At 32.0% G+C, this 24,979-nt stretch overlaps 3 protein-coding genes across 3 annotated transcripts; all 3 read left to right on the forward strand.

Moving 5' to 3' along the window:
- Positions 1-238: 238 nt before the first annotated feature.
- On the forward strand, positions 239-2,410 carry LOC111316161 (transcription factor bHLH19-like). Its single transcript, XM_022918172.2, has 5 exons — positions 239-309; positions 632-719; positions 806-1,408; positions 1,667-2,038; positions 2,168-2,410. Exons 2-5 carry the CDS (start codon positions 684-686, stop codon positions 2,240-2,242), a joined length of 1,086 nt encoding a protein of 361 aa, XP_022773907.1. The 5' UTR covers positions 239-309; positions 632-683; the 3' UTR covers positions 2,243-2,410.
- Positions 2,411-6,698: 4,288 nt separating this feature from the next.
- HKL3 (hexokinase-like 3) lies at positions 6,699-10,199 on the forward strand. Its single transcript, XM_022918173.2, has 9 exons — positions 6,699-7,123; positions 7,226-7,379; positions 7,633-7,812; positions 7,903-7,977; positions 8,075-8,230; positions 8,307-8,405; positions 8,500-8,630; positions 8,849-8,930; positions 9,669-10,199. The coding sequence occupies exons 1-9, from the start codon at positions 6,840-6,842 to the stop codon at positions 9,978-9,980; spliced, it is 1,473 nt and encodes a 490-aa protein (XP_022773908.1). The 5' UTR covers positions 6,699-6,839; the 3' UTR covers positions 9,981-10,199.
- A 7,022-nt stretch (positions 10,200-17,221) lies between these two features.
- On the forward strand, positions 17,222-21,372 carry LOC111317026 (uncharacterized). The gene is made up of 2 exons (XM_022919329.2): positions 17,222-19,921; positions 20,431-21,372. Exons 1-2 carry the CDS (start codon positions 17,335-17,337, stop codon positions 20,868-20,870), a joined length of 3,027 nt encoding a protein of 1,008 aa, XP_022775064.1. The 5' UTR covers positions 17,222-17,334; the 3' UTR covers positions 20,871-21,372.
- The last annotated feature ends 3,607 nt before the right edge of the window (positions 21,373-24,979 follow it).

Genomic DNA, 24,979 nt, shown 5'->3' on the forward strand with positions numbered 1-24,979 from the left:
ACTAAGAACAAGAATGAATATGGAAAGAAAAGCAGGTATGGCGATATTGATATGTTTTAATATTAAATTCAAATGTGGAAGTCCACAAACAGAGCCTACAAATGGACGGAGAAAACTAGAAAAGCGGAACATATTTTCACACATGCGAGAAATCATAGAGTACTTAGAAGCGCGTATGTCTATACGGCATACACCTGTATATATAGATTTACTAATTGATTCCTCATGGCCAATTGAATTGGGACAGAATAATTTCAATCAAACGACATCTGAACACTTCTCTTTAGACTCTCAGTCTTTGTTTTGAAGGTAAGCTTTTCATTTTCGACTCCCTACTCTAAACTCAACACTGACTTTGCTGTTTTAGCCTTGAATTTTCCATTGGTTTCTTTTTTTTTTTTTAATTTTTTATTACTGGGTCTTTCTTGGATTTTCTCTTCTTTATCTGTGTTTTTCTTCTTTGTGAAATGTTCTTTTCTTTCATTAATTTCTTTAGTCAAAAGCAAAGATGATTATGGGGTTAGTATCAGACTATCAGATATATAGCTTGAAATATTAGCAACTTTTAATTGCTTTGATTCCTATAGTGCCTTCATTTCTAAGATTTTGGTTTCTTGTTTAATCATTCCAGGTTTAAGGGCGGCCTCAAGTCCTAAGCAGAAAATCAAGGGAAAGCGGAAAAAATGGAAATCGCTTCAGGCAAATGGTTATCTGAACTGGTAATGACTGTTCTAATACCGGTCCCAACCGTCTAAACAAAAAAGAATTCCTTATCTTATGAAAGTTGTGATGGTTTGATTTACAGGAAATGGAGGATCCCATGTTTTTCCCACAATACCAAATGATGAACCCTATTGACTATTCATTTGATGATATCAATTTCCAATCTTTTTCTTCTGAGAGCTATTCATCCTATCCACATATCGACCAGAAAATCTCCCACAACAACATGAATGGTTCATGCATTAATGACGCTTCTCATCAGGTCGAAGACTTTAAAAGGCCAATGAAACAACTCAAGACCAACAGCTGGGACTCTAGCATCACAGAAAACATCCCACCAATAAAGGCTTCTTCTTCCTCATCTTCCCAGATAATCTCCTTCGACAATTCGAATTCATCACCGTCTTTTTCTCAGCAATACTATGGTCTTGACTGTGATGTGAAACCCAAAAATAATGAGTTGGGTTGGGAGGGAAATATGGGATATGTTCCATCTTTGATTTCTCAAAGTGCCTGCAAGAACCAATCTTGCTCACCTAAATTTAGGCAAGTTTCAAAGGGGGCCGGTTCATTGACTAGGAATCCTTTACATGCTCGAGATCATGTAATTGCTGAAAGAAAACGCCGTGAAAAGCTCAGCCAGAGGTTCATATCTCTTTCGGCACTTATTCCTGGCCTGAAAAAGGTACAAGTTCAAAGTCTTTCAAAGATTTCTGTTTTAATTTCTTTTATTCCTAGCCTGAAAAAGGTTTTTTTTTTTTTTTTTTTTTGTATATAACATTTCCTCTCTATTTTTCATACGATATGAAGGTTTAGCTTATATTAGTTAATCTCATATATAGTTCATAATATTTAATGCATTAACTTTTGGAATTCATCAAAAGCAAAGTACTTTCAAAAGAAACAAAGCTTTGGCTTATGCTGATCTAATTTGTCTTTGCAGACAGATAAGAACTCTGTGCTTGGAGACGCTATCAAATACTTGAAAGAACTTCAAGAGCGAGTGACTACGCTTGAGGAACAGGCTGCTAAGAAAACAGTAGAATCAGTAATCTTTGTGAGGAAAACCCAATTTTTTGCAGATGATGAGACATCTTCATCTAATGAGAACTTTGATAGCCAATCTAACAATCCATTCCCCGAGATCGAAGCAAGAGTTTCAGACAAGGATGTCCTCATTAGAATCCTCTGTGAGAAAAACAAAGGATGCATATCAAATATCATAAATGAAGTCGAAAAGCTTCATCTCTCAGTGCTCAATAGCAATGTCTTAGCCTTTGGACAAGCTACTCTTGACATAACCGTTGTTGCTCAGGTAATTTTACAACCTTCTAGAAATTCTAGCAAGGAATTTTTGTTTCTTCCTTTTTTATTCAATTTAGCTTAATTATTATAAGTATTATTTACAACCCTTGACTTAAGCCACACTTTCATGTTATTGCAGATGGAAGATGAGTTTTCAATGACAGTGAAGGATCTTGTGAAAAGCCTACGACTGGCTTTGCTGAAGTACATGTGATGAACTTGCAAATCCATGTTCACACCGAGAAAACAAGATTGCCTATCGACTTCCATTGGATGGGGAGAAAATAACTAGGAATAAGATCAATGAGTTTTTTTTTTTTTTTTTCTCTTTTTTGGATCAGTGATGATTTTCTATAGTTTATTCTTGTTGGTTTTTTCCTCAGACCTTAAAGAGAGAAACAATAGCCTGTAAATTATTCCCTCCATACTAGTTACTATCGACCATTATCAATAGCAACGAGGATCCAATTTTGCAGCAAAGGAGGGGTTTCTCTTTGTCTTTTTTTTTTTTGCGAATTATTGACCACGTTTTATTTTTGCAGCAAAGATGCCACGTGGCTGTGTTGGATTCTCCTTAGCTTCAAGAGGTTTTTGAGAGGTTTAGACTTTAGTTGTATACATGGCATCTTTCCCCTTCTTTTCTCCATTAATGTTGGAAGCTTACAGGTGGTTTTTTTTTTTTTTTTTAATTCTTATTTTACCCTTAAACCCCTCTTATTATCTGGTTGAAGAAAAAATTATGTACATAAATTTTTTTGAATTTTTAATTTTTAAATATCAACTCTAATAACGTGTTAATTGATCCAAAATAAGTTTTAGGTGATTTTTATTTTTTAGATTTGATTAGAGTTTTATTAGGAAGCTTAAGATATATATCTATTTTTTATATTTGATTCGTTGTGTAAACTATCCTTGTAATTGCACCTTTTACTAAATAAATTATGACTTTTCTTTTAATTAAAATTTAATAAATTAACTTCGATGATCTAAAGTTATTTCAATGTCTTAATTTATTGCTTTTGGCCCCCATTTAATTGGATAATTTTCATATGGGGAGGGATGAAGTTACATAAAAAAAAAAAATTTTTACACCTTTTTATATTTTTTATTAATCATTGATTATATATATATATATATAGACACATATATAAAGTTTAGATATAATGCGACGAATATAAAGTTTAGTTATAATGCGATGAGAGTTCTTTCCATTTTGCTACAAATGAATCATTGTAATTTCTTTTGCCATAAAGTAGTGTCGTGCAAGCAAATGCCTAAAAGATGCAGTCATGGATTCTCCTGAAAGATCACAATTACCAAAACCTTTTTTTTTTTTAGTATATAATAATTGGGGGATTTAACATATATATGACGTGTGAACAGAAAGGGAGACACGCATAAGTGAGGTAAGATGATTGCAACAGTTGGATGCATACAAATGGGAGCTTCTGAAAATATTTAATTGCTAACGACTTTTAGATAAGCAGCAGTAGTAGTAGTAGTAGTAATTAAAATGTTATCATAGTCCCCACCAAAGAGTGCAATCCGCCATTGTTTCTTCCTCTTCTTTGACATTTGACTCTCTCTCTTTCCCTCTTTCTCTTTCAGTATTTATAAATAAGCAAGTACTTTTTATTAGGCTGCTCTCCTGTTTCCATTGCTTCAAACCAAAACATTAATTGGTAGGATATTGATTGATAGAAACATCTTCGGATGTTTCGAAGTTCCCAGGTTACAAGTTAGGAGAAAAATCAAAGAGTAACTCTGTATTTAAGCATACATTATTACCTAGTAAGTAGGATACATTGTTAGCCTGCTATAGGGGGTAGATTAATTAAGATGATGATTAGTGGTTAATTAATTTGTAATGTCCGCAACTTTAAAAAAAATTATGATTATTAAAATTTAAATATAAATTTATTAAATGTTACATCTTAAATATGATTAAATTAATCAAACTATTATTTTAACTTGTGAAAGTAATAGACGAAGACCTTTACTAATTAACCAACATATTTTGCGAGATTTTACAATTAATGGATTGTAGAGGTAGATGAAACTGATCCAACCAAAAGGACAGCATTTAGAAATGTCCCAAAAGTCTGTAAAGAAAAACTGTTGTTCTTTGTTCAGTTTCTAGGAGCTTTCGCAAGAAGAAACAATATAGTCAAAGTCAGACAACTACAGGTAAGGAGGATTAAAGCTAATACCTACGACTTTTGTCCCAAAACAGTACAAATAATGGTCGGTGGTTTTAATATAGGGTTTGATACAAGCTGAACAATGGTTGACGAATAATTACAACTACCATGATCTGATGTTCTTTCTATTCTCTTTCTCCATTTTCAAACCTTTTACACATCCAACTTACAATATGACAAAATGTTTATCCAATAAATTTGGAGCTTCCCCACCTAAATGTTAAAGCATTTATTCGGCATATATATTTATATATACATATATTCATTTTCAACCCTATATATAATATGGTTGGAGATATCCTTTTGAGTAACCAACATTTAGAGCTTATAAATTTATAGTGCATTCGAGTGATTTTGTTAATAAAATATTTTGATTAATTTATTGAATTCCCTTGTTAATATATATCAAATGAATCTAATTATTAGAACCAAAATTTAACCATAAAATCGATGCTAGCTAGTAAAAAGTAAAACAGTATAGATTTTATCTCTAATATGATAGTAAAAACTAATGTATAATCAACAATGAATATTTCAAAACAAGCAACCAATTTCTCAGCTCTTGCTGCAATTTAGTCAATAGTGGGCCTATAATCAATTTAAGTCTCCGCCTTTTTCCTGTTTACCTTTTTCTTAACTACCGAAAGGATTGAATGATATTTCTTGATTTCGACATTAATCAAATAGAAATTCTCATGAAGCGTGATGACTTTGATGAATATAGACATTTGAACTGGTACAATTGACGAGGAAAAAGTTATTTTTGGGCCTTTTTCTTTGTTTTCTTTTGGGACAAGTTGGTGGTGGGTTTTGTTCCTGCAAATAAATTTGTTCATTGCCGATCATCACCAGCTTTTCCACTGGATGCTGATGTTTGGAATCAGTGGGGTTGATTATTATGCCCAAAATTTTCAATATAGTTTGCTATTTTCTATATATATATATAATAATTTCTTCCATACTTTTTCAAAAGGCTGGTACGGTTGGTCTTTTAATCCTTTCATTATTTTATGTTTTCCCCTTTTGTCAATTGAGTCCTATTCCTTCAAATTTAGGCTTATTCAGGTATCATTAAGTATATAAATCTGTTTAAGGATTGGGTTGCTCTCTAAATTCGAAGATTCGTTTAAGTTTTTAGAAGATAAATAATAAATTAAAACTTATTAAATAGATTTAGACATAATTTTTTGATTTATATAAATTTTGAGTCAGATAATAAAAGATTTAAAGTTCGAATCCAGTTTGATTTAACTCGAATTTATATATATATATATATATATATATATGAATTATATAAAAATTAATTTACATATATAAAAATTAAGAATAAAAATTATATTTTTAATTAAACTTAATTTTTATTTTTAATTTATATATACGTGAATTAAATATAATCTTATTAAATTTAATTTAATCACTTTTTTTAAAATTTTTATTGACAATTTTATATATTCGCTAGTGGAGTTAAAATCTTGATATAGAAAAAAGCTTATATCTCTTTAATTCATATCTTATATGTATATGATTTTTTTTCTTTTTAGAATCAAGGATTCTTTACTCTTATATTTTTTTTTCTTTTATTTTCCCTTTATCCTGGAACCGAAGAGGAAAACTAGCTAGGGGGTTGGGATAAAGCTATGCCTCCTTAATTTCATGCAACAAATACGGTTGGCCTTGAAAAGAGAATGCAATTATGCAAAAAAAAAAAAAAAAAAAAAAAAAGACATGGGGATTAATTAGCATCAAGGATTCAAGGCAAAGCGTCCGTGATTGACTTTATAAGGTGAAAGGAATTGGTAAACAGTTTTGTCTCTATTTTTACAAAGATTAAAACGTTTAAAAATTAAGAACAAGCTAGCATTAATTTTCCACTAAGCCATTTGAGTAGCACCACAAACTTTGACTTTAATTTGGAACTTTTGAGAGTATGGTGACTCTTTAATTCCATGTAAAATGATCATTGGAAAAAAAGAGAGAGAGACAGAGAGAATGGTTTACTGAAGAAAATGAAGAGAATAAATACGACGACAACGTTTTTCATGCCTTATTCTCTTTGTTAGAAAATCCAACAACAATTTTCTACATATTCAACATGCGATCACATTACGGTTTAACCAAACTCTTTTCCACTTTCATGTAAAATTAAGTTGGAGATTCAAGTCGGTACTAAGAAATTCAAAGTTTCTTCGCATTTTCACATGGAACAGGCAATCGGGCCACAAACTCAAACTATAATATTGGACTGGTTGGGCTACCCTCAATTGCTTTGCCCACATGTAGCCCAGAATAATAATGTTGGAGTCCCTTCTTCACATGGAACACAAGATTGATCTAAACCCAAGAGGAGGAGAGGCCTACGCTGAGCGGTGTAATGCCTCCAATTGCATATCTTTGGGCTTGGAATCCTAGACTTTCGATGCCATCTCTGATCTCTCCAACTCCAAGCACGACCAAGACCTTCCCTCCCATGATACTCGTTCTTCGCTACTGATTTCCAGGAGTTCTGTTATTTACCTTATCAACCTGAGATAAGGAAAAAGAAGATTTAATTATAAACTATAAAGAAAAGGGAAGTTTTTGTTATCCAATATTTTTCTAATCAAGCGAAAGATGAAGAAAGAGGTAGTGTTTGCAGTAGTGACCACAACAGCTGCAACAGTTGTGGCGGTGTTGGCTTTAGTGAGGCAATATTGGAAGCAAAACAAGGACCGGCAATGGAGGAAAAGTCAACGAATCATGCGTAAATTTGCAAGGGAATGTGCAACTCCAGTCCCCAAGTTGTGGCAAGTGGCTAATGCCATGGTTTCTGATATGGAAGCCTCACTTTCTTCCTCAGATGAAGCACCAAGTAGCCTCAACATGCTTGTTTCCTATGTTTCTCCTCTTCCCACCGGGTAAAATCTTAGGCCTCAATCTTCAAATTTAGCAGATAGTACTGTTTTATATATATATATATATATATATTAATTGTTTTGGAGCTGCTGCATTGGTGGCAGGATTAATCAGAAGGGAATGTATTATGGGGTGAACTTGAGAGAAATAAATTTTTTGATGGTGTGTGCGAGGCTGGAAGGCAAAAATGAGCCTATTTCTGACTTACATAGGGAGGAAATTTCTGTTCCCTCCAATGTCATGCTTGGCACATCACAGGTGTGGTTTTACTATATCTGATTTGATATGATGATATGTTTTAGCATGGGAGGACATTTTGGGATACATAGAAGATAACAGTAAACATAGTTTTTGTCATATTACAGTATAAATTAAGTGAATATTTGAGATAAACTAGCAGAAAGAAAAAAAAATTTATTTAGTTGATTTGTTTTCCAATGTTGATCGTTTGATTGATAAAAGAAAAAAAAGTTACACTCATATTAAACTTTTAAACCTTATTGGTCTTCAGGAATTATGCGATTACATTGCTGCGGAGCTTGCAAAATTTATCTTGGCACATCCCGCGAACAATGATGAAACAGCAGCAAATGACAGGAAACTGGGATTTACCTTGTCTTATGCAGCGGACCAAGCTACAACCACATCTGGCTCAGCAATTAAATGGAAGAATTTCTCTGCTGATGACACAGTTGAGTTACAGAACTGAAAAAAGATTATAAATCTCAACTCTGAACTTTCCATAACTATCCTAATTTTTTGAATCTCACTGTTTAATCAGAGGGGAAAGAAACTGATCACTGAAATCAATCAAGCTCTGGAAAAACATGGCTTAAATATGCGAGTTTATGCATTAGTAAGCAACTTCATTTGCATTGCATTGCTTAAATAACATTGTTCATCGGAGTGGATAAGAGCCTTTTTCGAGTTAATTCAGCTAAGATATTGAGCAGGTTGATGATACCGTTGGAATTTTAGCTGGTGGAAGATACTATAATAAGGACAGTGTGGCAGCAATTACCTTAGGAATGGGCACAAATGCTGCTTATGTAGATACAGTTCAATCAGCTCCCAGGTGGCATGGCTCATTGCCAACGAAAGGCGAGATAGTGAGTGACAGATACTAATGCTGCTCATTTGCTTAGTTTGTGAACATAAATTTGATGTTTGTGCTTTGTTTCATAGGTTATTAGCATGGAATGGAGAAACTTCAATTCTTGTTATCTTCCAATAACTCAGTATGATGCTTCTTTAGATGCTGAAAGTTCGAAGCCTGGTGGCGGGGTAAGGCCAACTTTACATTTCAAATAATATATCTCAAATTGAAGGCATAAGTCTTCTCCATCAATTTGTTTCTAAACCTTCTTTTTTATCTCAGATTTTCGAAAAGCTGATTTCTGGAATGTATTTGGGAGAAATTGTAAGAAGAGTTTTAGTTAAGATGGCACAGGATACAGCCCTTTTTGGTCAAAGTGTACCTCCAAAACTTCTGATTCCTTACTTGCTAAGGTAAGCAAGGCCACCATAATTTTAATCTAAATGCATCAATATTGCTTGCTTAATAGTATATTATTTGAGCCCAAAACAATTGTTAAAGAGAACATAATCATTAATAATTGGCAATATTTATAAGAAAAAGAAGTGTCCATTCTGTGGTCATAGGTCAGGATCGCATCATAGACACATCAACTGATTCATGAATATCTAATCTAATTTTTCCTCCTTAGGTCACCTGATATGGCTGCAATGCATCAGGATACATCAGAAGATCGTGAAGTTGTGCATGAAAAGCTCAAGGAAATATTTGGGGTAAAGTTTGTTGCTCACATTATGATTCCATCGAAATGTACTACGTCAAACATATATTATCGGCTTAAAGTGAATTTGGATATAGGATATAACATTTTAAATATAAAAAAATTTAGAAAAAGTTGAATATATCTACGCTGCACTCACATCCATGTTTGACACTCATCCAAATGCAATTGCTTTTTTTTTCTTTTTTTTACAAAGGAGATCAAAGTTTAGGGGAAATTGGGGGAGGGAGAATATGCAAGTGTGGGGTTAGAATATCAATCTTGTTAGAATCCACTTCCAGGAAAAGTGTGTGAATCATTTGGGATCTAATAGCTTTTTTTTTTTAAATCCAATAAATTTTAAGTTGATTTAAAATCATCACTTTTTAAAAGAGAGATAGCAGCATTGGAATAAGAGAATGGATTACAAATGTTAAGATTTCAACCTTGAACTTATTCGATACCATGTATAATGGCATAAACCAATAAAGCTAAGCTCCATTTTCAGGTTCACTTTTCTTCTTCCGACTAATTTCAAGCTTTTGAACCCAACTAATTCATATTCGAAGCCTATATCAATCCTGGTATTGAATATTAAGAATCTTTTCAATGGTCATCAAATTGAAACTACTAAATACCCAAACACTCACTTTGCTAGAACTCTCTCTCTTTTTTTTTAAACCAATTGGATGTTAGCATTTAAAACTTAAAAGTTGAAACTGTCTCCTTACTTGCATTTCATCAACCTTAGATCACCAATTCTACACCAATGGCAAGAGAAATTGTTGCAGAGGTATGTGACATTGTAACGGAACGTGGAGCTCGTCTGGCTGGAGCAGGCATTGTGGCCATTATAAAGAAGCTTGGGAGAATAGCCAACAGAAGAAGTGTAATTATAATAGAAGGTGGGCTTTATGAGCACTACAGAATCTTCAGGAATTATCTCCATAGCAGTGTTTGGGAAATGCTTGGGAATGAGCTCTCAGACAACATAATCGTTGAACATTCACATGGTGGCCCTGGAGCTGGAGCTCTCTTTCTTGCCGCTTCTCAGAATTCCTGAATCCTTATTCCTGACACAATTATACCTCATTCCTCAGTAGACATGTTTTGTGAGTATGCAAAAAGAGTAGCCTTTCTTGGTGTGTTAATGTTCTTTTTACCTTTTCTGCCGGATTCGTTTTGCTATTGTCACGTCCACTAGGTAAAATATAACTGTTTACCTAGGAACTTACATCCATTAACAAATGATTAAATCATTCAAGGTTTCATGGTAATAAGATGTCAGTTGAAATAAATATGAAATGTATGCCTGTAACCTTGTAGCCCTCAATGGTATCTCATATGAAAAATGGTTGAGATCTTGAGATTCAAGTCTTGATGCTAAGAGATGGGTTCTGACTTGTGACATATGACTCTTCGTACAAAAGTACAAGCATGCCTTTATGTTGAAACAGATTAAAAGAGGCATGTTTGATATATCATTATCAGTTGAAAGAGCAGCAATCTGAATGAGTCAAAAACCATTCCAAATAATGCCTATGTAAATTTAGGAAGGTAACCAGGAAAAGGGATAGCTCAGTAGTAAGATTTTCTTTTTTTTTTTCTTTCTTATTTTTTTACTTATTCCACTAAGGAGCAAATGGAAATCCAGGGTGTCAAAACCTGCAAATGTTCAGTACTAACAGACTGGTGCCCACTTGACCAAAAATGGTACATATTAAGCTAGACAAATTGAAAATGAGTCGAGCTATAAGGTAAAATACAAAAACAAACCTGCTAAAACACCATTGCATTGTCTTGTTCGTTGTCAATTTCCTACAACATTAATGCAATTGCCCAGTACCAGAAACAGCGGGAAGAATTCAGTAAACTCTTCAGGGTTGAAGCTTCCACGTATCAAGACAAGCATTCAAAAAGTGCATCTCAATAAACCTGAAATGATGAATATAAACCAGTTTTTCACGTCTTTAATCTTCTTCCAATTCAATTTTGAAGCACATCTTAGCACATTATTAGTTGTAGAAAAGGGTAAGAGAAGCTCGTTTGCAATCCCACACGCTTATTGGGCCAAGAATGTAAGCGGATACGCCCTGCCCCCCTGGTCCCCTGTTAGTCCCTCCAAGTAGTGATTAATTCAAACGATTACCACATCAAGTTATCCTACATCACCAATGCGACATCCTACATCACCAATACGACAACCTTTCAGAACTTTTGCATGTTCTCTTAATTGAATTCCAAATCTCATATCTTTTCACTTCATCAGATCTGATAATCTAGCTTGAAATTCCTGGTTTTATTTATACCACTGATGTTGTATGGTACGATATTAGCAATTGCTAGAAAATCTAATGACAGTGAGATCTGAACTGCTAATCAAATAATTTGAGTCTAAGAAGCTTCTTGCCCCAAAGAGAAATGGAATCATTTCATTTTATCTGGTTTCTGTCTGAAGCTTTTCTTATAGAATGTAAACACATCCAACTGAACTATTGATGTTTTTAATTTAAAATGGTATCATATTTGAGGGTTATATGAAAATCATATTTCTGAATAAAGAATAGTGTGTAGATGATTATTTTAATGTTTAAAGACTGCAAAACCTTTCTTCAGGCTGTGAAGATTCTTGATCATGATTTCATGACCAAGAAATTGTCATTAAAATTAATGGTTTCAAAATCATTGACATGCAACACAAAAAGCCTTCTATTAGCCATTATATAAAAGAGTTTTGAGAGCATCTGAATGACACACCAACAAAACTTGGTTTCGGAAACAAAAATTGACAATTTGAAATCAAGAAAGTAGAGTGAAACAAATGAAGAAATGAAACTTTACCCCATGTGCAACCCCCATCTCCCCTCAATCACTCTCCCAAGAGAAAGAAGGAAGAAAAAAAAAAAGAAAGAATAAATTAAAGTTGAAAAGAGACGACATTTTTATTTATAGATCAAATCATAGGTGTGCCTTTCTATTATCATGAAGCAAATGTGAATGTTATTATTATTTAGATAAAATGGGGTATTATTAGTGAGAAGGTGGGGAAGAGGAAAGACATTTGAGTTAGTAGCAGCAAATGTATCACAGTCGAATAAAGTTGAAAGAGAGATCTAAAAAGAAAAATTATGTATTTTTGATTCCCACAAACAATGTAAAAAGAAGAGCAGACAAAGGAAATTGGCTTTTGCAGGCGGAGATGCTTTATTGCTTGTAATCATCCCTTCAAGTAATTATCCCTTGTAACTTTTTTTCTTCTTCTAGATTCATATATGGAGGTCCCCTTTATTTTTACCTTGAAATCACTTCTATTAACGAATACTAAAATTTAATGAACAATTTATTAGGCCCAATTTACAAGATGAAAAATCAATGAAAGGTCTCAACGTGCAAATTACAATTATGAAAGTCAGAAAAAGGTTCATGGGATTGATTATTGTAAAAAATTAATTACGCATGAATTTTTGTGTTCTTAATTTCATATTGTTCAACAATTGTTAAGTATCTAATTGTAGGACAAAACAACATTATAAGATTGTGTAAGGAGGTTCGTATCTATTATATTTGCTAAGAAAATATTTCAAGAAAAACATTCAGTCCAAAAAGAAAAACAAAACTTTAATTGATTGCGGCTGATATGTTGGTTTTTATTTTTTAACACTATCCATGTCATGTCGTATACACTGCTAACATTCCAAAAAAACATTTTGAGAAACAAAATGATAAAGCAAAGCACTAGATTATTATTTGTATTATTTTGGGGGATTACTACAAGATGAAAGTGAAAAACTACATTGCTGTTTTCATAGAAAGGAGGGAAGAGTTTTGGGACTCTTGAGGGGACACAAGGAACACCGTTCTAGGCATAAATTAGCGATAGATCTACGTGTTTTCTGGGTTGGAAGAGCTTTGGGTTCGCTGATATTTTTCTTAGACCGAAGTTTTCTAGTACTAAGTGAAAGGGCGTTCGAAAAAAATAATATCAGATAAAATCAGCACTAGAAACTGCAATGGCTATGCATGTTGCCTAATCTTTAACCCAGAAACTTTGGGAGCCTGGAATCATTAGTTTTGATGCTTTTGAATCTTTGATCAACGAGATTGAAAGTTGAAAACGAGTTTGCTTGCTGCACAGCTAGACCCTATTGAGCTGTTGGTCACCCAGAAAAGGACACTTGGTTTTGAAAGTCACCGAGATCCACGAGGTAAATAAGGGAGACGTTATAGTCCCTTTCGAAAGACACCTCCCTGGTCCTTTCTCTAGGGTTAAAAAATCATAAAAGGAACTAATGGATTCTTCTTTTAAAAAAATATCAAAATCAATGGAGTTATTTTTAATAATAAAAAATAACTCAATCAAAATACATTGATCAACTCAGTTGAAAAATTAAAATTTTCTACCATTCTTTTGTTATTAAATTTAAATAATAGTTTTACAATAATTTTTACTTAATAAAACTCACTTTATAATTTTACCATCAATATCATTTTATTTTTCTTAAATCTATAAATAAAAATTATTTATATAAATATTTATATTACATAATATATTTAAATAATACTTTTAAAAATAATTAATTCAATTAACTTAATTATTAGTTTTAAACATGAAAAATTAATTTAATTAATCAATTAAATTATTTTTAATCAATTATTATCAAACAGATTTAATTGAATTCAATTAATTTTCATGTATAAAATCAATTAAAATCAATTTTCCATTATTGAAAAAATATTGCATTAAATACTTACTTCAAGACAATTTTTTTTGTTCAAATTATATTACATAATCATATTATTAAAAATTTTAATTATTTATTATTCATTACATGTGATAATTAAATAATAAATATTTATTTTAATAAATTCACGTTATATATAATAAATAATTAAATTTTTATTATCATAATTACCTAATATAATTTAAATAAGAAAATATATACTAACATAAAATAACTATATCATGCAATTCTTTTTACTCATCATCCTATCTCCGGCGTCGCTTTTCCTTGCCTTGTAAGAACTATTTGGTCATTTTCCCATCCTGGAAAGCAAGCGCCTTTTGTTTTGTTTCTACCCTGTTTTTGGACCATCTCTTCCCTACTGTGTCTCTTTGGAGGGGTCCCCTGTCTTGCTTACCCAAGGGCCAGTTGAGGGTAGATCTAGATTTTCATAGCATAATGATAGTAATTATGCGATGAAAAAAAAAGTCGAAAAATGATAGTAATACAATACTAGCAAGGGAGAGAAACAAAGAAACGCGTTTCTATGAAAGCACCACTTCTCACGTCTCTCTCCATTGCGTCAGTCAACAAAATTTGACCAACTCTCTTTACCACTTCCCCCAGCAAAATTATTACTGTTTAATAATTATAAATCATTTTCTTTCTCCCCTCCCAACCTTTTTCCTAATCCTCTTGCCTTAGATAGCCAAGAAAGAAAAAAGAACTGTTTTTGTTTTGAATGAATTTGCCAAAATGCAAAGCATTGGGGAGAATTTTGTTTTCGGTGGGTTAAAAAGAATGATGATTGATGATGGGTTTCTCTTTATTCTTGTATTCGTATATTTGTTTCTATGGGGTTGCATCATACCCCAAATAAGACCTGATTAAGGTAGGGAATTTTTTTAGGATTGGGATTTAAATACAAAATCTTTTAATTTTAGAATTGATTTTAATATTACTGAATAGATACTTTATTGTTTCCATCTTAGAGCTGACTTCAATATTCTTGAGTTAATTTTTTTTATTATGATTAGAGTTTGAATTCTAAATCTTCAATCTAAAAATTAAATTCAATTTTATTGAACTAAAATCTTAATATAACGATTTTGAAATTAACTCAAATATCATTGATGTGACATCCATAATCTCATATTAAAAATTATAAGTATACGATATAATAGATATATATAAACATTTAAATTTATATTTGTGAAGTATTATTTACAGACAAAATTAAAAGATTTTTAAATTAAAATAAATAATATTTTATAAGTTAAGTGTGAGTCTCTATAAATAATATAAAAACGATAATTAATCATAAGTTCATAAATAATATGCTACATTGTAAAAATAATCTCTAAAATCTTATTAAGTGAGAATTAAGTATTACACAATTGAAGCCACATTTAGAATCTCAATATTTGGTATATTTTTAGTTATAATTTTGTATTAAACTTGATAGGGATATAAAATTTTAAGAAAAAAATTTGTGATGCCCTCAATCTTAATTAAAAAAAATACAAGGATACGATATCATATATAAATTTAAATCCATCCTTATGAAATACCTTTATAGGATAAGATTATAAATCTTTAAATCAAAGCACTTGAGCTTTAATAGGAGATATTGTGATGTCTTCAATTATATATTAAAAAAATGTGATGATACAATATAATATATATAATTAAACTTATATTTATGAGATATTTTTTATAAAATAAAATTATAAATCTTTGAATTAAAGTAGCAAAATATTAATGAGAGAGATTGTGACTTTCAATTTTACGTTAAAAAAATATGAGAGTATAATATGATATATATATATATATATACTTAAATTTATACTTATGAGATATTTTTTATAAAATAAAATTATAAATTTTTAATTCAAACTAGATAATAATTTTATAAATGGAGTGCATATCTCAAGAGTGAACACTGAATTTCTAATGAATTAATGCTGTCATCGCCTCTCTTAATTATCATTAATCCAGGTGTTTTTTAAGCAGTGATTCAGTTCTTTTGCTTACGATGCAATATGCATCCTGTCTCAGTGTACTGTAATCGATCTACTACAAAACAAAACAGCAGTGCCTTTTGGTGGAGTCTTTGATCCTGGAACAAATACCAGTGAACCGTCTCACTTAGTAAAGTTCTTTAATATTTTTCACTATTACTAACACCCTTTTTAATGGATGTAAACAATTTTATACAAAAGAATTTTGTTTCGAAACTTATCACTTGATCCAAAAATAATCAATAATAATTACGTAAATTTAATTTGCAGTAACATATGATAAAACTTTGTGAAATTAATTGAACAATAAATGCCCTAATAATAAGGTCAACCCCCACGTATTGCCTCTACCAAAAATGCAAAACCCGTCTACGAATAAAGCCAAAATCTTCCTACTGCAATTAAATGCTACAACAGAGAAAATGAAAAAGAAAATAGATTGAACAAATTAATAATAAATGGATCATCAAGCTATTTTCCAAATTTTGATAGATTTTAGAACCCATCTTTCCTTCCTTTAATTTTTGAAAAATAGATTATTGAAATTCACAAGAGAAACCCATTTATCCAAACTTGGAGCCATTTTTTTTACCCACTTATCAACGGTCCATTAATATTTACTTTCTTATTAATTTAATTTTTTTTACCTGGTTGACAAAATTAGTAAAATTCATTGTATAATATATTTTTTCTCTTATGATATATACATGTTTTTAGTAATACTAGTAATTTGTTTTTATTTTGTGTCAAATGAATCAAATAATTTAAACAAGTTTTAACTTTGGTCCAATCCATTAAAGTAATTTTTTATATTTGAAGTAGTAAAATTTTGAAATTTGACATTGAAAATTGAAAATTAATTTTATAAAATAAATATTTTATCAACATATTATATGATTGTTGATTATTAAAGTCACATCCTTGACTCAAATTTTCTCCACTAATTATGGTTTTAGCTTTAAGAAACTTTAACGTTGTCCTTCACAAATATAACAAAATCACAAATGTTGTTCATTTTATTTTTTTTAAAAAATATAAATATAAATAAAATTAAAATTTTATTTAATATATTGATAATGAATAAATTCCATAGATTATTATTACATAATTAATAAATAAATTTAAAAAATTAAAAAATCTTTAAAAATACATTAGAGTCAAATTTTATTATTTATACTTAAAACTTTTAATTTTTAAAATTTCTTCACTTACAATGTATCATCTTATAATTTAACAATATCAATATCTGTTAGTCCAAATGATAAAGAGTTTAATTTTTTTTAAATAAAGTTTTAATTTTAAATTTTATGAATTAAAAAAAAAATTTAAAAAAATATTTTTTTTGTAAAATCGATCCAATTGATTCTGAATTAATTAAAATTTAAAATAATTATTAAATATCAAAATATTAAAAAAAACTTATAATTCAACGATAATGAATAAAATTTATACACGAAAATAACCCAAAAAGTTATGCCAACAACAAAAGTCCAAAAATAAAATAAATGAAACTTTTTGGCAATTATGAAAATAATATAATCATGCTTCTCATCTTCTTCACTGACCTCGCCTCACTCTCTCTTCACTCCCACTTCTTTCCCTTCCCTCCCTTTCCTCTCAAATCCGTTTCAGAGAGAGAAAAGAAAAGAAAACCCAAAAAAAAAAAAAGGTAGAAATGAGGTTGCTACTCCTCCTCTTTCTTCTCCTCCAAATTTCCCACTCCTCCGCCGCACGAGCCGTCTCGGAGTTTGGCGCGCTTCTCGCCGTTAAATCCTCCATTACCGACGACCCTCAATCTTATCTCTCCAACTGGAATGCAACTACAACCCTTTGCACATTTACCGGAGTCACATGCGACTATACTGGTCGTCACGTGATATCCATCGACCTAACTAACTTCAACCTGTCTGGAACTCTTTCCCCGTCGTTTTCCCACCTCCGTTTCCTCCAAAACTTTTCCGTCGCAGCCAACCAGTTCTCAGGTCTAATCCCGACGGAACTCGCCGCCCTTTCCGCTCTGCGTTACCTCAACCTCTCCAACAATGTTTTCAACGGTTCTTTCCCTACCCAACTTTCCCAACTCAAAAACCTTACAGTCCTCGATTTATACAACAACAACATGACGGGAGACTTGCCGGTTTCCGTCACGGAGCTTCCTAATTTACGCCACTTACATTTGGGAGGAAACTTTTTCAGCGGTCAGATCCCGTCAAGTTACGGCCGTTGGGAGCATCTTGAATATTTAGCCGTTTCAGGTAACGAACTCGGTGGTAACATCCCACCGGAAATCGGTAACTTAACAAAGTTACAGCAGTTGTACATTGGTTATTACAATAGTTTTGAAGGTGGTTTGCCACCGGAGATTGGAAACTTGTCAGAACTCGTTCGTTTGGATGCCGCTAACTGCATGTTATCCAGCGAAATACCACCTGAAATCGGAAAGTTACAGAAGCTCGACACGTTGTTTCTCCAAGTCAATGCGCTCTCTGGTTCCTTAACTCCGGAACTGGGAACCTTGAAAAGCTTGAAATCCATGGATTTATCGAACAATATGCTTGCCGGAGAGATTCCAGAGAGTTTCGCAGATCTCAAAAACTTGACTCTTCTTAATCTTTTCAGAAACAAGCTTCACGGACAGATTCCTGAGTTTATTGGTGAGTTGCCTGAGTTGGAGGTTTTACAGTTATGGGAAAATAACTTCACGGGAAGTATTCCTCAGAAGTTGGGAAGTAATAAAAAGCTTCAGCTTCTAGATCTTTCGTCGAATAAATTGACGGGGTCTCTGCCGCCGGATATGTGTTCCGGCAACACCTTGCATACGTTGATTACTTTGGGGAATTTCTTGTTTGGTCCAATTCCGGAAGCGTTGGGGAAATGTGAGTCGCTCAATCGGATTCGAATGGGGGAAAATTTTCTCAACGGATCAATTCCAAAAGGCCTTTTTGGGTTACCTAAGCTTACTCAAGTTGAATTGCAGGGTAACTATTTAACCGGGGAGTTTCCGGTTGTTGATTCTTCTATTTCGGTGAATCTTGGGCAAATTAGTTTATCTAACAATCAGCTTTCGGGGGCTTTACCGGCTAGTATCGGTAACTTTTCAGGTGTTCAAAAGCTTCTTCTTGATGGGAACGAGTTTTCGGGTCGAATCCCAGCTGAAATTGGGAAGTTACAACAACTCTCAAAGATAGATTTTAGACATAACAAGTTTTCAGGTCCGATTGCCCCGGAAATTAGCAAATGCAAGCTGTTAACGTTTGTTGATCTTAGTCGAAACGAGTTTTCGGGTGAGATTCCGACTGAGATCACTGGTATGAGGATATTAAACTACCTGAATCTGTCAAGAAATCATCTTATTGGTAGCATTCCTTCATCAATAGCTACCATGCAAAGTTTAACTTCAGTTGATTTCTCATATAACAATCTTTCTGGTTTGGTTCCCGGCACTGGTCAGTTTAGTTACTTTAACTACACCTCATTTTTGGGGAATCCTGAACTTTGTGGCCCTTATTTGGGGCCATGTAAAGATGGTGTTGCCAATGGAACTCATCAAACTCGTGTTAAAGGTGGACTCTCTGCTTCTTTGAAGCTTCTGCTTGTTGTTGGGTTGCTTGTCTGCTCGATCTTGTTTGCAGTCGCAGCTATAATCAAAGCAAGATCCTTGAAAATGGCCAGTAAGTCTCGGGCTTGGAAGTTAACTGCTTTCCAGCGCTTAGATTTTACTTGTGATGATGTTTTGGATTGTTTGAAGGAGGATAATATTATTGGAAAAGGAGGTGCTGGGATTGTGTACAAGGGAGTTATGCCCAATGGTGATCAGGTTGCGGTTAAAAGGTTACCAGCAATGAGCCGTGGGTCCTCTCATGATCATGGGTTCAACGCTGAGATACAGACTCTGGGCAGGATTAGGCACAGGCACATTGTGAGACTGTTGGGCTTTTGCTCAAATCATGAGACTAATCTTTTGGTCTATGAGTATATGCCTAATGGGAGTTTAGGTGAGGTTCTTCATGGCAAGAAAGGGGGTCATCTGCACTGGGATACGAGATATAAGATCGCAGTTGAGGCTGCTAAGGGGCTATGCTACCTTCATCATGATTGTTCCCCGTTGATAGTCCATCGAGACGTGAAATCAAACAACATCCTCCTTGACTCTGATTTTGAAGCACATGTTGCTGATTTTGGCCTTGCCAAATTTCTGCAAGATTCCGGCACATCTGAATGCATGTCTGCCATAGCTGGTTCATACGGATACATAGCTCCAGGTATAACCAATTTCTAAAATTAACAAATTTTTATTTTTTCTGTTTTTATGCCTGAAATTTTGTTCTAGTTTTATTTTTCATGTGCATTTTAATGTTTTCCTAGCAAACTTTTTTGACTCTTTTAATGCTTTGGGTTGGATCATGCATTAATACCTACCAATAATTTCTTGTGTACTTGGTTTGACTTTGGGGTTCTGGTCAGCATGATTTGTGCTCCGATATTTGTCTTTAGGGAAGTTAATATTTTCTTCATTTCAATCAGTATGAGAGCTTTGAAAGTACATCAAATTAAGTTTGACCAACTAAACCTCCTGTCCAACAATTGAGAAACAATCACAGGAAACCAAAATTTGTTGGTTCTAACTGCTTGTTTCAAATGATCTATTATTATCCTTTTTTCACTTGTCTCTGCAAAGGTAAAAATCAACTGCCAATTAACTATGCTACAGTTAGGTTCATACTGGTTCTTTCTGTAATTTGACTGAGAATTTCATGTCCTATTTTTGCAGAATATGCCTACACGCTGAAGGTGGATGAGAAGAGTGATGTGTACAGCTTTGGTGTCGTTCTCTTAGAACTTGTTTGTGGCAGAAAACCAGTGGGTGAATTTGGTGATGGTGTGGACATTGTTCAATGGGTTCGAAAAATGACTGATTCAAACAAGGAAGGGGTTTTCAAAATCCTTGACCCAAGACTCCCTTCAGTTCCTCTCCATGAGGTGATGCATGTATTCTATGTAGCGATGCTCTGTGTTGAAGAACAAGCTGTAGAGAGACCAACAATGAGGGAAGTGGTTCAAATTCTAACAGAACTCCCCAAACCACCTAACTCAAAGCAGGGCAAGTCCACAGTTACAGAGCCCTTACCATCACCAGCCACAACTTTAGAGTCTCCTAATACAACAAAGAGCTCAAAAGATACGCAACAGCCTGATCTTCTTAGCATTTAAAGTGTTTTTGTTTGGAGGGATTGGCTTGTGCTCTAAATTTCATGAATTGTGATAGTTACTATGTGTTCTTTTATTTATCTTTTGTGGGGGTTTGCTCTAACTTTAAGGTGTTTAAACGTTTGAAGGTTTTTTTTTTTTTTTTTTTGTCCTTTTTGTACAGTAGGATTTGATGGGGGGTATTTTCTTAATATAATTTCTGTCTTCATTACTCTACTGCCTGCTAATGCCGCTGCTTCGTCCTTCTGCATATCTGTTTATGCCACAGCAGTCAACTGTTCAAGCCCTGCAAAATTCAAGCTCCTGCGTAAACATCAAAGGAAATCAAAGTGTTTTTAAGGAGTGTTTCTGACAAATTAGAGTGAAAACTCTTTGTTTTTTTTTTGTCTGGTTTTGGGGGCAAAGGCAAATTGGTGAAAAAAATTATCCAAATTGTATGAACTGTTATATGGTAACAGTTGCTGCTTTTTGGATAATAAAATTACAGACTATTAAAAAAAAAAAATAGAGAAATTGGTGGCCTTTCCAGTTTGGACCCCATTTAAGGCTTTTGCCACATGCCATGCAACTTGAATTCACATGCAGTTGCAAAATTTTGAAGTTTTTTACCTAATTAGCCAGACTGTCCTTTTGGTCGTTGGACTCTGATTCTTGAATTGAAGAGATTCTATATTAACAAAATCACCAAAAAAAAAAAAAAAAAAAAACCCATTTCGTAAGATTAACATCATCCTAGTTTTCAATTTAGTCACTCCGTAACAGAGCTATCGCTTTCTTTCCTCGTACTCTTTTAAAAATTAAAGAGTCATGCAATTTATCTATTTTAATTTTTTTTTATTAAAAATAATATTATTAATCATTAAAAAAAATTATACTTTTATAATAAAAAGCCATATTTTAGAGATAAAATAAGAGACTGCAAATTGTGAGATTTGAATTCAAAATTTATTAAATAATCTCTTTCAAGAATCAAAAGATAAATTTTGAATTTGCAATAAAAAGACTAAATTAATAAAAAAAATCCTTAAATTTTATCGTTTTTGTTGATAATCAAATAAATTTTTAACCTTTAATTTAAATCAAAATAATAACATATAATTTGTATCAAAATAAGCACTTAATTTATAATTTTTATTTAAATAAATTTTTAATATAAATTAATTTTTATTTAAAATAAAAACTTATTTCGATATAAATAAAAAATAAAAAATTATTTAAATATAATAAAAATAAAAAAAGATTTATCTAATTAAAGTGATAAAGTTTAAGATTTTTTTTTATATTTTAACTTATATTTTTTGAACTGATTTTAAAAACCAAAAAAAAAAAAAAACATCATCTGCAAATTTAATGCAATTTCTCAATAAAATTTAAGGCAAGTGCCATCCTAAAATGAAATAATCTTTTTCTTATCTAAATTTTTTATAAATTTTTAAGTATAAAAAATTTTAAATTAGTTATTCAATAATAAATATATTTTTATTTTTGTGAAACAGTAGGGTTGAAGCCTAAAATTTTATGCACAGTGCAGACCAATGGGAAATTAATGTAATTTTTCAGAGCATTGGTTTAGATCAAAATAAAAAACATCAAACTTAGTAATCCCATCAATCAAAAGCTTTCCAGAAAACGAAAAATGCCATCCCAATCTTCTCCATGCTTGTTACTCAGATTGAACGTTTCACTTCACTAAAAGAATTATACGTACAACCAACAATTTTTTTTTTTTATAAATTAAAAAGTATGTAAAATTTTCTTAGTCTATTTGAGTTGTCAAATCGGCATCTTAGACTACATGAAGAAGATACCGCAAACCGCTACCAGACAGGAACGTCAAAACATTATTTAATATTATGAGAATTATCTTAATTTTATTATATAAAAATATTAAAATTAATTTATTATATTATAATTTTATTAACAATCACATGTATAATTCGATAAAAAAAATAGTATATTATGAATTTGAAAATTGAAAATTTAAGTTAAATCAAATTTCTTTTTTCTTTCTTTAGGGTTAATAATTCATATTCCTTTCTATAATAATAATAATAATAATAATAATAATAATAATAATAATAATAATACGTCTTCTTTGGTAATGAAAAATAAATCAATCCCAAAAATTTAAACATGAAATCACTTATCTCAAGAGGAATGATTTTATCGATTTAGTCGATTTGTTGTTAGCAAAATATTTTTTTTAAATTTAAATATTAAAAATTCCTCAAAATTTACCCTTAAACTAAAATATCGAAACTATATCGTAACATTTTGTATGTCCTCTCTTCCTCTATCCCTTAATTTCTTTCTTCAATTTTCTTTGGTTGCCAACACAAGTGGGAAGTGGAATAATAATATTGCTAAAAATAAGTTAATTATTGATGGTGTTCTTACTATTGTCTATTCCAGTATAATATTATTCACTAATCACTGTTACTTTTCACAATGTCTTGTCCAAAGGAATGACCATTTTTTTTCCTAACCCTTGGACCGACACAAGACACATGGAGTTGAAGCACTTCAATTTTTTGTAGTAGGTGTGACTTACAATCTATCTAACCCACTCTAAGCCCCATTCCCATTCAAGAGCTTTCACGAAGGTTGGTGGGATTTGGCCATAATCTATCTCTTGACTTGATAATGTAAACAATTCTTGCCAATAATTTCAATTTTAGTAATGTAATTATTAAGAAAATTATATATATTTCATATCCTTTCATGCATGTGCTTTTGCTTGCTGAGTCATTTTTAAGATTCAATTTTTTTTTTTTTTTATGTTACATAAATGTAAACATATGGTCCCTCCTCTGATAGGTTTCCTAAGGTCAAATAATGAAGGGAAAACAGCAGGAAGGACAGAAAAACTTGCTAATAAATTATACAAGTAATTGGTTCTTCCATAGATCTTCCTAGCAGTAAAATTAAAGGAAAAAGAAAGGAAAAACAAAGGTTTTGTCCTTATATATCTATTCAACGAGCTGCTACTGTCGGTCTGGATTGAATTAGGCAATTTAGCACATTGAATGTAGGGCAGTCACTAAATAATTGGCATCTTAATAAGTGGACATCAATGTTCAAAACCTAATCCCACTTACTCATTATGTCAATTAATGAGTTTTTTTCACCATTTTTGTCAAATATTGCCCAAAAATTCATCTTACAGGTGATCATCTTACATGTGTAACTACAAATTAGTAAAAGTTTGGCTCACTTATTGACCACATTAATGAAAATGGAGATGGGAGTTTCTAATCTCCATGCATTGCTTTGTTCAATTCTTTCCCCTAATGATCATAATCGATGACAGAAATTTATGCTGTTCGATAGCCAACAAAATTAAAACATGCACAACCAAATGCGCAATAATCAATAAATGAACACATCTTGGGTGCTCAATGTTTGTCATGGAGGGATCTAGAAGGAATTATGGAGGAATCTAGGGGCCTATTAACAATCAGATTCAGAGCAAAGGGAACGGACAGAGAATAAAAGAGATTGTTTTTAAGAGGGTAAATTACAATGTCCTGTTGGTAGAAGAAGAAGAAGGGCAGCTAGCTATGTTATTAATATTTTTCTTTTAAAAAAAATGACATGGCAATGGTATTATTTGATAGATACCTAACCCAAACATGGGTTCTTTCCAAACAAAGCTATCTTGTTTCTCAACTGGTTTATTATTATTTTTGGCCAATAACTGGTTTATTATTTAAAGAAGTTCTGAAGCTCGAAGGGAAAAAAAAAAAAAAAGAATTTTCAAAGGTTATGGTTGAGTAATCGAAGCCATAACAAAGAGGCAAATTCAATGGAAAATGGATGGATCATTGCTCAATGATTGATGTGGAACCTCTGAGAAATGGAATTCTAAGGAACCTTTAAAAAACCCAAATAGAAAGGACAAAACATTAGGAATGGTGGAAAAGGAAATGAGGTAAATGTGATAAGGTGGAAAACATATATTGTGTTTCAAGACTTTTGTGAATGAGACTTCAATTGGATATTTGATATTGATATTTTCTTTAAACGAATTGATTTAAGATATAATAAATTAATTAAAATAAAAGTACATAAGGAAAAAGTCAAAATAAAAAAGATAAAATGCTCTTAAACGA

Source organism: Durio zibethinus, chromosome 24 (assembly GCF_047325235.1).
Source record: "Durio zibethinus cultivar Kanyao isolate XHJ-2024 chromosome 24, ASM4732523v1, whole genome shotgun sequence".
NCBI lineage: Eukaryota > Viridiplantae > Streptophyta > Magnoliopsida > Malvales > Malvaceae > Durio > Durio zibethinus.

Bases quoted from the DNA above. Each gene is read 5' to 3' on its own strand.
- LOC111316161 (XM_022918172.2), top strand. From the start codon at position 684: ATGGAAATCGCTTCAGGCAAATGGTTATCTGAACTG. The intron at 720-805 runs GTAATGACTGTT...TTTGATTTACAG, and splicing joins GCAAATGGTTATCTGAACTG to GAAATGGAGGATCCCATGTT. The intron at 2,039-2,167 runs GTAATTTTACAA...ATGTTATTGCAG, and splicing joins ACATAACCGTTGTTGCTCAG to ATGGAAGATGAGTTTTCAAT.
- HKL3 (XM_022918173.2), top strand. From the start codon at position 6,840: ATGAAGAAAGAGGTAGTGTTTGCAGTAGTGACCACAACAGCTGCAACA. The intron at 7,380-7,632 runs GTGTGGTTTTAC...ATTGGTCTTCAG, and splicing joins TCATGCTTGGCACATCACAG to GAATTATGCGATTACATTGC. The intron at 8,406-8,499 runs GTAAGGCCAACT...TTTTTATCTCAG, and splicing joins GTTCGAAGCCTGGTGGCGGG to ATTTTCGAAAAGCTGATTTC.
- LOC111317026 (XM_022919329.2), top strand. From the start codon at position 17,335: ATGAGGTTGCTACTCCTCCTCTTTCTTCTCCTCCAAATTTCCCACTCC. The intron at 19,922-20,430 runs GTATAACCAATT...CTATTTTTGCAG, and splicing joins ATACGGATACATAGCTCCAG to AATATGCCTACACGCTGAAG.